This window comes from Plecotus auritus, assembly GCF_963455305.1.
Source record: "Plecotus auritus genome assembly, chromosome: 2".
NCBI lineage: Eukaryota > Metazoa > Chordata > Mammalia > Chiroptera > Vespertilionidae > Plecotus > Plecotus auritus.
In genome coordinates, this window is record NC_137771.1 from 170,782,087 (window position 1) to 170,798,327 (window position 16,241).

The 16,241-nt window shown below is 39.0% G+C and overlaps 1 protein-coding gene across 1 annotated transcript in view; it reads right to left on the bottom strand.

The window, feature by feature from the left end:
- The window catches only part of CCDC14 (coiled-coil domain containing 14), a 57,492-nt gene that overhangs the window by 28,797 nt on the left and 12,454 nt on the right, over nucleotides 1-16,241 (bottom strand). Inside the window, exons 6-9 of the mRNA XM_080654362.1 lie at nucleotides 8,458-8,694; nucleotides 8,255-8,346; nucleotides 6,948-7,446; nucleotides 4,986-5,127 (exon numbers count right to left, since the gene is read on the bottom strand). Coding sequence (XP_080510488.1) covers nucleotides 4,986-5,127; nucleotides 6,948-7,446; nucleotides 8,255-8,346; nucleotides 8,458-8,694 — 970 coding nt within the window. The remainder of the gene's footprint in view (nucleotides 1-4,985; nucleotides 5,128-6,947; nucleotides 7,447-8,254; nucleotides 8,347-8,457; nucleotides 8,695-16,241) is intronic.

Sequence of the window (16,241 nt, forward strand, 5' to 3'; positions counted from 1 at the left end):
ATTTTGCTTCTCTTCCATATGTATCCTCTTCTTTATAATAATTTTTGGATTATTTCTTTTTTATTTTGTTTTATCTTATTTATTCAAGCCTATTTACCATGTGTTCAGTCATTTAACAAGTATTTATTAGAGTGGGTGTTAGACACAATTCTCAGCACTGGAAAAACAGTAACAAAAGAGAAAAATTCAGTCTTCTTAAATCCATAGAAGGTTACTGGGGGATTACTGTTTATTAGGTACAGAGTTTATATTAGAGATGAAAAAGCTTTGGCTATAAATAGTGTTATGGAAAGACAGCATTATGAGTATCTTACCTAATAATAGACAAACATGTAAATTGACCGTACCTCCGCTATGCCCACAGTCAATCAAAGTGAGTGTGCAAATTAGAAGGCCAAAGATGGCGGCCTCCCAGCTGCTTCAGGTGCGGAGTGGCCAGGCAGGGCAGGATGCCTGCTATGAGAGGGATGGCGGGAGGCGAAGGGATCTACAGGAGCGGAGTGCCACAGCAAAGACAAGATTGCAGACTATGGAGTCTACAGCGAAGACAAAGTTGGCAGACTCCAGTTGGAGCCTGCAGCAAAGACGAAGATGGCAGTCTGCAGCGAAGATGGCAGACTCCGGCCGGAGTCTGCAGCAAAGACGAAGACGGCAGACTCTGGCCGGAGCGAAGGCCTGGGTCCTGGGTGCCGGAGAAAAACCGGTGCTGGAAGCCAAGGGAAGGAAGGCCTATTGCACGAATCTCTTTGTGCAACAGGCCTCTAGTATTTAATACAACTGAAATGTATACTTACAAATGGTTAAAAAGATAAATATTATATCATATATTTTATCACAATCAAAATAAATTAATAAATTATTTTTAAAAAGGGTTTGAGATGAGAAGCAAGCTAAGACTATTAGGAGACACTATTAATTTAGTAGGAACTGAAGCAGAAAGATTATTTGGAGGAGAAGAAAAACAAAACCCAAAAAACAACAACAAACTCAGCCTTTATATTGCTTAGGTTCTTAAGGAATAGTAGAGGCCCAATGCACGAAAATTTGTGCAAGAGTAGGACTTCCTTCCCCTGGCCGCCGGCACCGGCTTTTATCCAGCACCTGGGACTCAGGCCTCCCTCTTCGGGCTGCCCGCAGGCACCCAGGACCTGGGCTGCTTTGCTCCTCCAGCCACCGGCAGGCACCCAGGACCTAGGCTGGCTTCCCTCAGGCTGCCTGCAGGCACCCGAGACTTGGACTGGCTTCCCTCAGGCTGCCTGCAGGCACCCAGGAGCCGGGCTGGCTTCCCTCCAGCCCCAGCTTGGTCAGGAAGGATGTCCGGAATGATATCGGAAGACGTCCAGTCTAATTAGCATATTACCCTTTTATTATAGAAGATAACATCCCTGATTTCATGTTTGCTTAATTTGCTGTTATTTCTAATGCGGCATTCATTTTTGTAATATGTTTTTGCTTCTCACTTTTATTTCTTTGATCTCATCAAATTCACTTTTCTTCTCCTTTTACTGTCTGGTCTTCTTTAAGAATTCCTTCTCTCTCAATCTCTCTTTTTCTGCCTCTAAAAAAGGTTCTATTAATTTCCTGGAGATTGTGGAATACTGTTTCAAGTTTTCTTTGGGCAATTCATCTTGTGACGTTTATTCTTGACCACCTTTGTCCCTTTTTATGCAGTGATCTCTCCTATAAATTTTTTCTTCCCATAGCTTTTGTAACATCATTCTCCCCTAGTTTTCCTGCTACTTTGCTATTAGTTCCTTCTCAGGTTTCTTTCACAGGTTCCTCTTCCTGTGTTAAAAAGCTGTTATTCCCCAGCAATTCACTCCTGGCTGTGTTCACATTTTAAACCTTCCTGGTGAATTTATTACTTCTACACTGATAATAGATCACTTGCTTTTAATCACCATGACTCCAGTGTCAAATGCAATGCCAGATATATAGTAAAAGCTCAATAAATATGTGTTCAGTAAATATCTCCCAAGTCTACATTTCTATCCTGAATCATATTCCTGTGTTCCATTTGTACCATACATATGTCCAGATGGTCTAAATGACACATTCAGCATGTCTAAATCTTAATTCACTGGCTCTTTCCCATTACATCTTTGAACTCAAAAATAAAGTGAAATAAAAAACAAACAATGCAGTCTTTCTCTAGTAGCTTCCACCTGGAAGAATTATGTTACCATCTGTCAAATGATAAAATCAAAAGTGTGAATGCTACTGCATTTCACTTTCTGTTCTGCGTGGGTACATAATGGTCTTGTATTTCAATCTAAACTCAGGGAGTGGTCATGAATTCTAACTTGCCCTATAAATACTAAGGCACTCTCTAGCTGATGGTTCCTAAATGAAGTAGTACCCCTGAACCCACATCCAGGAAATTTGGAAATGTGCCAGGGCTTTTGGAGGTCACATGAATGGGGCACTGCAGACACTTTGTGGGTCAGGACCAGGAGGGCTAAATGTTGAGCTGTGTCAGGAATCCACATAAAAACTGTCCAGCTACCAATGATCGAGTTGCCATAGAAGCAATGTACCTAGCTATTTTTTTAAAGCCACAAGATGGCAATAAACTCCAAGAAAACCCTGAAAGATCACTTTCTGGCTAAAAAGAAATATGTAATTGCTAAATGCACAAACAGAAAGAAAACTTTTTTGTTAGAAAGTGCTGAAAAACATTTTTGAATGAGCCAATGCATTCCAACTTTCATTGTGAAATGGAGATTATGGATGATTTTTTCTAAATTAAGATTTCCAAAGAGGCACAAAAATTCCTACACTTGTGCTGGAAACCTCATTCTGCTAAAAAAGACCACATATCTGACAAATTCTTCATTTTTTCAATAATTTCATTTTTAGAAAGTCAAGTAAACAGTGGCAATATTATACTATATAATCTTAGTCCTCTAAGGACACAGAGCCAAAAACTCTGGTGCCAAGTCTGAAGAATTAGTTCAAAATATCAAAATAATACATTTTAAAAGAATTAAAAGCAAATGATCAACAATGTGGTGAGTATCATTTTCTTAAGGGGTTTATAAATAAGCTCCTAAAACAATGCTAAAATGTTTTAAGGAATAGAAATAGCTAATAACTATTGATATTTCCCATGATCAAAAAGTTAAAATAGTATCTGAGAATAAGTTCTGCTCATTTACTTAACCAATAATTTGATAGTGGTATCTTTAAAAACATGCTTGTTTATTTTAAATGGCTTAGAGCATATTCTTTTGTTTCACAAAACACACCTAAATATTGAAGTATAAATAAGTTAATCTCTATTTCCTAGCAGAGGCAATGTAGAGGTATAGAAATTAAGATGATTATGCTCTAAAAAAAATCAAACTGCCCCGGTTTGAGTCTTATTTCTGTTACTTCTTAGGTATGTGACCTTGGGCAAGTTACATAACCTCTGTGCCTTGGTTTCATCTGTAAATGAGAATAACATAATACCTACCTCATAGAGCTGCTTAAGAATTTAAAGAGATGACACATATAAAAGTTGTTAAGCCCTGGCTTGGTTGTGTGGCTTGGTTGGAGCATTGTACCAGTCAGGGCTCATATCCAAGTTGTGACTGGATCCCTGGTGGGGGCATGTACGGGAGGCAACCCATCGATGTTTCTCTCTCACATCAATGTTTCTCTTTGTCTCTCTCTCCCCCTCTCTTTCTAAAATCAATAAAACCATATCCTCGGGTAAGGATTTAAAAATAAATGTTAGATGTAGTATTGGCTTTTAACATTATTATTATTTACACTTGGTTTTGACTTTGAAAAACTAATGCTATTATTATAGATCATTTAGACCAAAAATGAAGACAATATTATTAAGAATTTAAACCCCACAACCCTATCATATATCATAGTATCCAGAGACTAATGATTATTAGAGAAATAATCCTAAGCAAGTAAATCGCACTGGGTGTGGTGTCTTTGCAGGCTCCAGATCCAGGAACTTAAGCTACTTTACAACTAAGAATCCTACTCTATTGCTTTCCAGTTTCTGTGCATGTCCTTCCAGGTCCTACCTATTGATACAACGTCTATAGCGCACGCAACTGCAATGCCCTCTGAGGGCACACTCACACCCAGTGCTGCAGAAGATGTGCTCCAGTTCTCTGCAAACTATACTGATAAACAGACACCGAGGTGGTGACCTTGGTGGTTATCACTGAGACACTCAAATTTAAGATATTGATAATATGTTAAGTGATTTCTAGATTTCAAGATCAGATCCCTGGTTTACATCTTTTCTAAATAAATTAAAATTATAACTCCAATATATAAGTTAAGATGGAAACTCGTTTCCATCTTAAAAAGCAATTGGAATGAGTTGTTTTTCTGTCTGAGTGTGATGGGGCTACTGGTGCTCACCCATATCAGGCTCTCCTTTCCTGAGTGGGAAATATGGGGAAAATTTATGCCCCAGATGTTTAGATAAGTTAGGGCCATATGCCTCTTTTCAGCCTACAAAATATAAGAAGTGAGATTGTCAATTCTGAGCGGAGCCATGTTCGTATCCATATTCTCCTTTTCCTGGAAAACAATGGCCATATAATGAAGGGAAACTAAATCCTGAGCCATAAGGTGAAAGAGAGCCTCTGATAACCCATGTGGTCTTGCTGTGACAGAGAAATAAACTTTTGCTGTGTTATACCACTGAGATTTGGGACTTTGTTACTGCTGCATAGCCTAGACTAGCCTAGAAAAATACCCTGAAATATTTCATTTTGCTCTCTATACACCATCAACCAAGTGATAACAGAGGTGCCAGAGTTGGGGGTAAATATGTATCAGTAGGCAGAAGTAATAGAAATGTTAAAGAATGCTAAGCAATGTTTAAAAAGCGGGGGGAAAAAAGCAGAAACACAGTAAGACAGTAAATCTTCTTTTCTGATGGGGCCCTATGCATTTCATTTGGCACCTTTGTTCTGGCCCTGGAACATCTCTGCAATAGAGACAAAAACATTCAGAGCAATTCTCACCTGCGTAACTGAGCATTTTCACTTCTTAGTGGTTGCATGGCCAGTGCTATTTCAACTTGAGTATTTTTGTTTCCACTTGTTGCTGGAAGTAGAGATATACATGCCTCCAATTCTGTAATCAGTCTCTGAATTTCTGAATCCTCTACAAAAGGCACAAGAAATGAATAAAAACATATTGTAAGTTGGTTTTGAATAAGATTATTCATGTGTATTACTAAATAAGAAAAATTTTCAGATATGTACATATGTGTTATAAATAAATTTAATTATTTCCAAATTTAATACACAGACCCTGTTTTCCTTTCCTGCTGCTTGCCTATTCATAAAAATTCTAAAGAAATTAAATTCAGACACTAAAGATTAATCTTAAATCACAGCATTGTTATATTAGTGATATTCCTCAGCTGAAGTGTCTAATAGGAAGATAGTTTACACTTGTCTCTTAGTTCACACTGCCAAAGAACTACTAGAATCCAAGAATTGCTAACAGGTTTCCTATAATTAATACAGTATTCGTATTTACATCACAGTCTTTTATTCTATTGCAAATAATTCACTTTAGAAAATTCAATTTGGCAAAATATTGAGAGAGGGTATACTAAGATGAGGTTTTTATTATTTAATTTTATAAAGGAGATTTAACACAACTAGCCACACCTCATTTGATAGCAATACCCCTTCTTTTTATTAATTGGGAAAACTGGATGGTTTTGGAGGTGGCAGACACAGGTAGAAGGTGGAATTTAAATTTTTTGTCCTTTATTTTTCTCCCTTCATTTCTATTCAAATATTTTATTGACTGAAAACATTTAATAATTATAATATTAACTATCTGATACCTAAAAGAGATAGGAAATATATTCTGTTACAAAAATAACTCACAGATATTTTAACACCCTGATGCAAAGTTTATGCACACAGTAAACAACTATGCCCAATTACTAAGCAGTCCTCTACCAATCATTTGTACCGTGGTTTCACTCACAAATATTGGAGGCAGTTACCTGAGCTCTACCACTTTCCAGCAAAATAACTTTAGTCAAATTAGTTAATTCCTGTAGCCTAAATTCCTTCATGGTTAAAGGGAGATAATAGTACCTAATAGGGTTGCTGAGAGGATTAAATGAGATACTGTTCTCCAAGCTTAGGTTTCCTCATTTGTTAAATAACAGCACCTCATAGGGTGGCTGCGAGGATTAAATGAGATAATGCACGTAAAACACTTAGCACAGTGTCAGGCACATGGTGAATGTTTAATAAGTGATAGTGAATACTGTTACTATCATTATTGTTACTATAATTTGGTTAAGTGACAAGTTGCAGGTCTGAAAATTAATGTATCAAACCTTTGGAATAATAGTGCTATATTCCTATAGATATTTTTTAAAGCTTTGATATTTTGTCAGTCTGCAAATATTAGGCATTCAATCAGTGCTTCTATAATCAATTACTATGCTTTCTAAGATGACAACTCTGTAACTCACTCTAAGCAAAAGCCATTATTTAGAATACACACACATAATGCAAACCAATGAATATAAACTGGCTCAAATATCTCATAACTCCACCTAAGACATTTTCCTTGAGCTAATAAAAAAATCCTGAAAGTTAAATGTAAAGGGCATAAAAAGGTTTGGGTTACTTCTCACAGTGAGATTTGTTAAGCATTAGAACAGTTGGTTATTATTAAAGAAACTAGAGGCCCAGTGCACGAAATTTGTTCACAGGTAGGGTCCCTAAGCCTGGCCGGCGATCAGGGCCCATCGGGGCCTTCCGGTTGCTGGTCGGGGCCTCCCTTCCCCAGCTGCCAGCTGCTGTCCGGGGCCTTCCTTCATTCATTCTGCGCCACCCCCTGGTGGTCAGCACACATTATAGCGAGGGATTGAACTCCTGGTATCCCAGTTGAACTCCCAAGGGGACAATTTACGTATTAGGCTATTATATATATAGATACTCATCTACCTTGTTCTGCTATTAGGGCCTTCAGCTCTCCCAACAAATATTTTATAGTTCTAATTTTTTCAGCACTCTCGTTCCCATTTTTTGTTTTCTGGACACCCTTTATTCTTGAATCTCGCACATGCATATTTGAATCCTTTCCCTCAGTTGTGACCTCTCCTATTTGTTCTTTGGCACAATTTTCTTCATTAGTGGGTAAGGAAGTTGGCAGTAATAGAGTGGGGCTTTGGTTTGTCTGACGGTTTGGTTGAGAATGCAACAGATTCATATATGTTTGGAAACACTTTAATAGATCTGATTCCTTAGGAACTTCTTGTTGTGGCAGAATTTCATTAGCAAGATCCAGCTGCTCAAAAGCTGGAATAGCTGGTTTGTCAGTTTGAGGCAGGCTACACTGAACTCCAAGACTAGAACTGAAGGAATTCCTTAGAATATCAGTACAGTTCACAGAAACTGTGTTATGCTGTGATACAAACTGGTTGTCACCATCAGTCTGAACTTCCTAAAGAAAGAAAAAAACAAGTTTCAAAAATGTGAGCACTGACATTATAGCTTTTTAAAAGTAAATTCACTTACTCTGCAATATGGGAGCATTATAAAGTCATGACTAAAATAGACTGTTTATAAATATCACACATGGTTTAATGGTAAAGGCATAAAAAATTAGTCTACTTGGAGACTAAAAATAATTCTACTTTGGGAAATTTAATTATAAGAAAATAATCTCAGACATATGAAAAGCTTTTTGCACAAACTTACAGAAATGTTATGGCAGTAAAAAACTGTTGATTAAATGTCTGCCATAGGGGAGTAATTACACAGACTATAGTATTTCCACTAAACAGAGTATAATCAACTTATATTAAAAATTTACAGGATGTATATAAATAAACATGTTCACAATAAAATGTTAAGTGAAAAAAGCAGAACATAAAAGTGTATACATTTAATTATAACTATATTTTTTTTTAAAAAGCAAACTTAACAAATAAAAACCAAAAAACAAAAATCTACACAGAGAATTAAATGATTAGAAAGCGCTATATCAATGTGTTAACAGGAATTGTGTTTGGGTGGTGGGTATGAGTGATTTCTTTTTTCTGTTGATCTTTTCTCCCACTTTCCCCTCACCATTGTTCTTAAGAAATAAGTAAAACAACTTGGGTAATAAAAAATAACTTGGGAAAAAATCATTGGTCTTTATACATCCTAGGGCATTAAGATACATACAATCAATAACTTCAATTTTCTTTCTAAAGATAACAATTTCTAAAAGCAAATTACTTGTGTAGTATATAAACTGTACCTACAGAATGAACCATTGGAGGGCAGGGTAGCGGCTGAGGTAACTGGACTGGAGTGGAAGTAGATAAGCCACTAGAATGTGGAATCGCCTGAGATTCTATAAAGTAAGGAGGGGGAAATCGTTCACAACTCATACTGCTTATACAATAATCAAACAACTTAATTATAGTTTATATTCATGCTTTTAAAAAACATCATTCATACTAACCAGAACCAGAAACAGTGTGGCAAGGTACAGCAGGACTTCCATTAGGGTTCTTTTTTGAAGCCAAGTTATTCATCAGTGACATTTGAGTCTGCACATGCTCACAGAGAGCTTGATAGATTATGGGTGAATACATTCTGTAATGATCTTGAAAGGACCAATTTTGTGGTATAGCTGATGAGTCTCTTTCATTTCCAGCAGAAGTTTCACTGGGTATCTGTTTCTTATAATCTGAAGATACTAATGTGGAAGAAGGAAAAAAAGATTCTGGAAATAATATTCTTCAGAAACTTTTATCATAAGACATTAGGGGGAAAAAAACTTTCAGAAGTAGCTCAACTCATTATATTCTTTACAGAAGGGTTTCACCACTATCATCTCTAAAGAAAATCACCTCATATTCTTTTTTTATTGATTCTTGTAATCAATTAAATTACACAGTAAAAAATGATCTATATTATCTCTTTAAAATCCCTATTAAATGGTATTTGTCAAATCTCCCATTCAATTACAATTCAATTAGGGTGTTATTTCTCTCTAAAATCCAATAAAACTCTTTGACCTTGGTGGTGGGGGAGGGGAGAAAGAATGAAATTTTAAAACCAGAAAACTTTGTAACAATTCTGATGCTTTGACTGTAAAAATATCAATCAGAATTTTGAGAACAAGAACAAAAGTGGACTTAATCTACTTATTGGGCAATGAAATAAAATCCCAACCTGACATTTAAAATCTCCAAAGCTTGACCATAAACTACTTTTTCAAACATTTCCCCATCACCCCCAATTTAAACTTTTCGCTCATCAGGCCCATTTAGACTCCCAACAAGCCTTTCCATCTTCCAATAACATTACTCATGATGAACCATTTCTTCCAATGCAATTTTACCCACTCACCAAGGCTCATCGGAAGGCTTCCCTTTTCCATGAAGCCTTTCCCAATCTTTCCAGGCCAGTGACTGCTCTTCAAAATCCCAGAGCACATATTGTTTATACAAATCATGTATCACTTGCAGATTACACTACATTGCTCATCTCCCACTCTCTTGTCTATCTGACTAAACTAAGCTTCTTAAGGCAGAACTATATTTTATACTTCATTATTTTCTCCCAAAGTCGCCTATTAGTCTATGTACAAAGTAGTACAAAGCAGTAACCTGGTATTAGTTTGTTGTAGAAAAAAACAGTTTTCCACATTGTAGTACTCTACAGATCAGTATGAAAATCTATATCCCTGTTTACTAAGTTCTCCTTCCCCAATGTTTTTTAAAGACTATTAACAGGGCTCTGACCGGTTTGGCTTAGTGGATAGAGCGTCGGCCTGAGGACTGAAGGGTCCCAGGTTCGATTCCGGTCAAGGGCATGTACCTTTGTTTGTAGGCACATCCCCAGTAGGGGGTGTGCAGGAGGCAGCTGACCGATGTTTCTCTGCCATCGATGTTTCTAACTCTATCCCTCTCCCTTCCTCTCTGTAAAAAAAATCAATAAAATATATTATAAAAAAAAAAAAAAGGCTATTAAGAGGGAAGGAGAACCAAGATAGCAGCATAGGTAAACACCGGTATTTGCTACTTCCCACAACCACATCAAAATTACAACTAAAATACAAAATAACCATCATTCAGAACCACCTGAAATCTGGCTGACTGGAAGTCCTACAATCAGAGAAGAAGAAAGCACACTGAGACTGGTAGGAGGGGTGGAGGCACAGAACAGGATGGTCCAACACCCACATGTGGTGTTTTTTAATTGGGAGGGATATCTGGGCTGCAGAGGCCTCCCTTGAGAAGCAAGGGGTCCCATCCCCACATCAACCCCCTAGCCCAGGGTTCCAGAACTGAGAAGAGAAGCCCCTGTAACTTCGGGCTATAAAAACCAGCAGGGATCGTCACTGAGTGACACGGAGTCTGCAGGAGACCGAGGCAGTTCTCTTAAAGGGCAGGTACACAAACTTACACTGTCCCACTCCCTCTTATTTCCAGCGCTGGGGGGGATTCAGGGACACATAGGGAGGAACTGGATTGTCTGGCACTGGGGCAAGAACTAGAGGGCGGCTTTCTCCCTGACAAAAGTGCTGGCAGATGTCATTGTTCCTATACTGAGACCGCTCCCATAGCAGAGCTGACTGGCAGCCATATCTGAGTTTCCATCAGCCTGGCTCATACTGTTCGCTCCACCCTGGTAATTCCCTAAGACCCCGTACCATCCAATTTGCAGCCCCACTCAAGCTGTTTGCAGCAGCTTTTCCATATGAATGGCCTGTCCTGGCTCAGGCTTCAGACTTTCCTAAAATGTCTCAGACAAGCATCAGCTGGCATCAGCAAGACCCAATACTAGCAGCAGCCTGCCTTGCTTCACAGCTTGGCTTTGCTTGGGCACTTCCAAGCCCAACACAAGTAACAGCAAACTGCAGATTGCTCTGTAGCTCCTGCCAGGTGGCCCCAGGCAGTGACTGACTTTACACCTCCTGGGAGGACCCAGAGCCAATGCACCCAGTGGACAGCTTAAGATCCTACCAGATTATACCTCTACACATCCACGAGTGACACTTTCAAGGGGCAGACTCAGTGAACTCCTAAGTCCCACTGAAGCAAGTCCTGCTCCATAGGGGTGTCTCCAGCACAATAGCTCTTCTACTGTAGTCGCAGTTGGTCCTGACAGCCAATTGGCCTGGAGGTCAAATACTCCCAGTGACACCTACAGCAATCAAGGCTCAACTACAACAAGACTGTGCACACAGCCCATACTGGGGCCCACCTAGAGTGCCCTGCTCAGGTGATAAGGGAGGCTGAGCCACTGGGCCCTGCAGGACACCTACTATACAAGGCCACTCTACCAATTCCAGGAGACATAGCAGCTCTACCTAATACATAGAAACAAACACAGGGAAGGAGCCAAAATGTAGAGAAAAAGAAACATGTCACAAATGAAAGAAAAGAAGAAAACTCCAGAAAAAAACAAAAACAAAAGAACACTAAATGAAATGGAAGCAAACAACTAGATACAGAGTACAAAACAATGGTTATAAAGATGCTCAAGGATCTTAATGAGAACTTCAAGAGACTCAGTGAGACTTTCAAAGATCTTAATGAGAATTTCAAAGACATGAAAAAGAATTTCAAAGATGGTCATAAATTAAGCGTACACTAACTGAAATAAAGAATAATTTGCAGGGATTCAACAGTACAGTTGAGAATTCTGAGAATCAAATCAACAATTTGGAATATGAGGAAGCAAAAAACACCTATGTGTTCATATGAAGATAGTATAAGGAGCCTCTGAGACAACTTCAAACGTACCAACATTCACATTATGGTGTGTGTGTGTGTGTGTGTGTGTGTGTGTGTGTGTGTGTGTGTGTGTGTGAGAAACATAAGAGAGAGAGCAAGATACTGAAAACTTATTTGACAGAAAACCCCCTACGTGGTGAAAGAAATAGACTTACAAGTCCAGGAAGCCCAAAGAGTCCCAAACAAGAGAACCCAAAGAGGCCCACACCAAGACACAACATAATTAATATGCCAAGAGTTAAAGACAAAGAGAGAATCTTAAAGGCAGCAAGAGAAAAGTAGTTAGTTACCTACAAGGGAGCACCCACACTACTGTCAGCTAATTTCTCAATAGAAATTTTGCAGGCCAGAAGGAAGTGGCAAGAAATATTAAAAGTGATGAATAGCAGCCCTAACCGGTTTGGCTCAGTGGACAGAGCGTCAGCCTGCGGACTGAAGGGTCCCGGGTTCGATTCCGGTCAAGGGCATGTACCTTGGTTGCGGGCACATCCCCAGTGGGAGGTGTGCAGGAGGCAGTTAATCGATGTCCCTCTCTCATCAATGTTTCTAACTCTCTATCCCTCTCCCTTCCTCTCTGTAAAAAATCAATAAAATATATTAAAAAAAAAAAGTGATGAATAGCAAAGACCTACAACCAAGATTACTCTACCCAACAAAGCTATCATTTAGAAGTGAAGGTCAGATAAAGAGCTTCACAGACAAGAAAAAGCTAAAGGAATTCATCACCACCAAACCAGTATTACATGAAATGATGAAGGGTATTCTTTAAGAGGAAGAAGAGGGAAAAAAAGGTAAAAAATATAAACAATAAAATGGCAATAAATACATATCTATCAACAATTGAATCTAAAAGTCAAAATAAATGAATAAGGAATTTAACGAACAAAATAAACTGATAAATAAAATAGAATCGGAGGCACGGAAACATGGAACAAAATGATGAATCTCAGAAGGAAGAAAAAGGGGGGGGGGGGTGGGAAGAGATTAACCAAAGATCTTATATGCATACCTGCATTACCTATGGACACAGACAATAGGGTGGTGAAGGCCTGGGGTGGGACAGGAAGCAGATGAAGGGCAATGGCGGGGGGGGGGGGAAGAGGGACATCTGTAATACTCTCAACAAAAAAGATTTTTTTAAAAAGGGGGGAAATGAGATTATGATCTCACCCTGAGATGAGATCGTTTGGGATTTAGGGTGGGCTCTAAACCCAATGACTGGTGTTCATGTGAGAGAAAGGAAAGGAGAAAGGGATCTGAGATGCAAAGGACCATGGAAGTGGCCACGGGAAGACAGAGCAGACACTGGAGCAATGCGGGCATAACCAAGGAGGCCTGGCGCCACCATAAGCCGGAAGGGATGAGCATGCCTTCTCCAGCGCCTCAGGGAAGCACGCCCCTTGCGTTGTTTGAATCTAGCCTGTGAGATAACAAGCTCTCCTCTGGAGAACCACTGGCTTGGGTCACTGGGAGTGACCTTCCCTTCTTCTGCCCCCACCCCCAAGCCCTCATCCACATGGAGAAAGGGGGAGGCTACCTCTTCCACCAGGATGGCAGTCAGCTGACCCAGGGAACTCGGTCCTAGACTTACTGGTCCACCAGGACAAGCCTGGCTTGGAGAGGGAGCAGGACTTGTGGTCACTGTGTGTGGACTCCTGCAGGCAGATGGAGCCGCTAAGTGACACAAAGTGACAAAGCAGAACATCAGGAGCTAGCGAGTGGCGGGGGAGAGAGAGTCATAGTAGGGACTCAGTGATGTGGTTCTTACAAAGTCTGGTACTGTTCCACCATGCTGACATCTTCCTGTGGGAAGAGAGAGGGTGACCTTCACCCGGGTCCTGGTCAGGCCTCCTGTGCTGCTTTCCTTCAGATGCCCTCCAGCCAGCAGACCTGGGGAAGGGAGGCCCAGGCCGGCAGCCAGCAGCCCCTAGGGACCCTACCCATGCACGAATTTCAAGCACTGGCCTCTAGTCATTTAATATTAAAGATCAAAGAATTTCACAGACAAGAGAAAGCTAAAAGAATTCATCACCATGTTGAAGGGTATTCTTTAAGAAGAAGAAGAAGAAAAGATGAAAAATATGAAGAATAAAATATCAATGAATACATATCTATGAACAACTGAATCTAAAAATCAAAATAAACCAACAGGGAATCTAATGAACAAAATAAAGCGATGCATAAAATAGAACCTGAGGCATGGAAACATCGAACAGACTGACAAATCTCAGAGGAAAGGGGTGGGAAGAGATTAACCAAAGAATTTATATACATACATGCTTTACCTATGGCAGTGGTTCTCAACCTTTCTAATGCCGCGACCCTTTAATACAGTTCCTCATGTTGTGGTGACCCCCAACCATAAAATTATTTTCGTGCTACTTCATAACTGTAATTTTGCTACTGTTAATGAATCGTAATGTAAATATCTGTGTTTTCCGATGGTCTTAGGTGACCCTGCTAGCGGTTCTCAAACTGTGGGTCGCGTATAATGATGATGTACACAAACAGCTTCATTTGCAGTAGCCAAAAACTGAAAACACCCAATAGCCATGAATAATAGAAATGGATAAAATATGGTATACTCATCATGGAATACTACATAGAAATGGAAAAGAACAGATTACTGGTATACACAACTACTTATATGAATTTGACAGACACAGCATTTTATGAAAGACGTCAGACACAAGACTGCACAGTGTACAAATTGCATTTATATGAAGTTCAAAAATAGGTAAAACTATCTAACTGAGATAAAAGTCAGAAAAGTAGTTACCTGGGGATGAGGGGATAGGTGATGGTGAGGATACTGATGATGCAAGAGCCTGATAGGGTGCTGAAAATGTTCTACATCTTCACCTGGGAGGTGACTATATGGGAGTATACACATACAAAAATTTATCGAGATTTATGCTTTATAAAAGTTAACCCTTAATTGTGTAAAGAATGAAACAGTTAAATTTCTGGTATGGAATTACACAAATATATATAGTTTATTGAAAATAAAAACATTTCGCCAAAACCGGTTTGGCTCAGTGGATAGAGCGTCGGCCTGTGGACTGAAGGGTCCCGGGTTCGATTCCGGTCAAGGGCATGTACCTTGGTTGCGGGCACATCTCCAGTAGGAGGTGTGCAGGAGGCAGCTGATCGATGTTTCTCTCTCATCGATGTTTCTAACTCTCTATCCCTCTCCCTTCCTCTCTGTAAAATATCAATAAAATATATTAAAAAAAAAAAAAAAAAAAAAGAAAATAAAAACATTTCTAAAAGCATAAAACTTGCCCTAACCCAGTGGTCGGCAAACTGCGGCTCGCGACCACATGTGGCTCGCGAGCCACAGTTTGCCAACCACTGCCCTAACTGGTTTGGCTCAGTGGATAGAGCCTTCGCCTGTGGACTGAAAGGTCCCAGGTTCGATTCCGGTCAAGGGTATGCACCTTGGTTGCGGGCATATCCCCAATAGGAGGTGTGCAGGAGGCAGCTGATCAATGTTTCTCTCTCATCGATGTTTCTAACTCTCTATCCCTCTCCCTTCCTCTGTGTGAAAAATCAATAAAATATATATTTTTTAAAAAGTATAAAACTTACATGCAAAAGCAAAAAATTAAAGGCAGATTAAATATTATAACCAATGAAGACAGAAAAAATGTTAAAGGAAAATACTACTAAGTTAAAATTTGACTATGAAAATGGTTGGAGATATTAGATAGTTCCATTTTGACTTGGGATATGCCTCCTTTTGAGATGATCTATTCCTGTGAACATACACTGACATGAATTAGCTGAGTAACTTATGGCAAATTACTTAACCTGACCTCCTATTCCTCATTAGAAAAATGATAACAAAAGTATCATCTACTTTATAAGGTTATGGTAAGAAGTAAATGAGATAATACTTGTAAAGTATCAATGTCTAGCACATTTTAAGAACTCAATAAATATTACCTATATTACCAAATGGGTGTAAAATCTTAATACAAACAAGTAAATATTTCACAAATTTCCCATCTGATAACAATGATAAACCTCTAAGTATGTCTGCCTACTCTAAGCAATAATAGTTATTCTTTATTACCTGAATAAGTGAGCTACAACAAAACTGGTTAATATGTCTGTGAGAAATATTTCTTATTGAAAATATTTTATTACAAATGAAACATAAAAGTATCCCCTAATATATTTTAACTTTGAAATCTAAAATGATGGAGGGTGAGATCATAGTCAGCCCATCCAGCACATAGCTCTTTCTTTCGTCTTAATTTGTGGGTCTCTCTTTTGCTCTTGGATTTCCTTTGGCCTCATTTAAGATAAGAATTGTCTGGTTTGAGAAATTCTCAGATTTCACTCACAGGTCCAGGCTCTGATTCACCTTCTTTTCAAAGGGTGGTTTTCACAATTTGTGATAAAGCTGAGTTACAATATTACACTTCTGCCAGCAGATGTCATCATCCAACATAAATTAATGAGCTTCAAACATTTCTTAAAAATGGAAGCC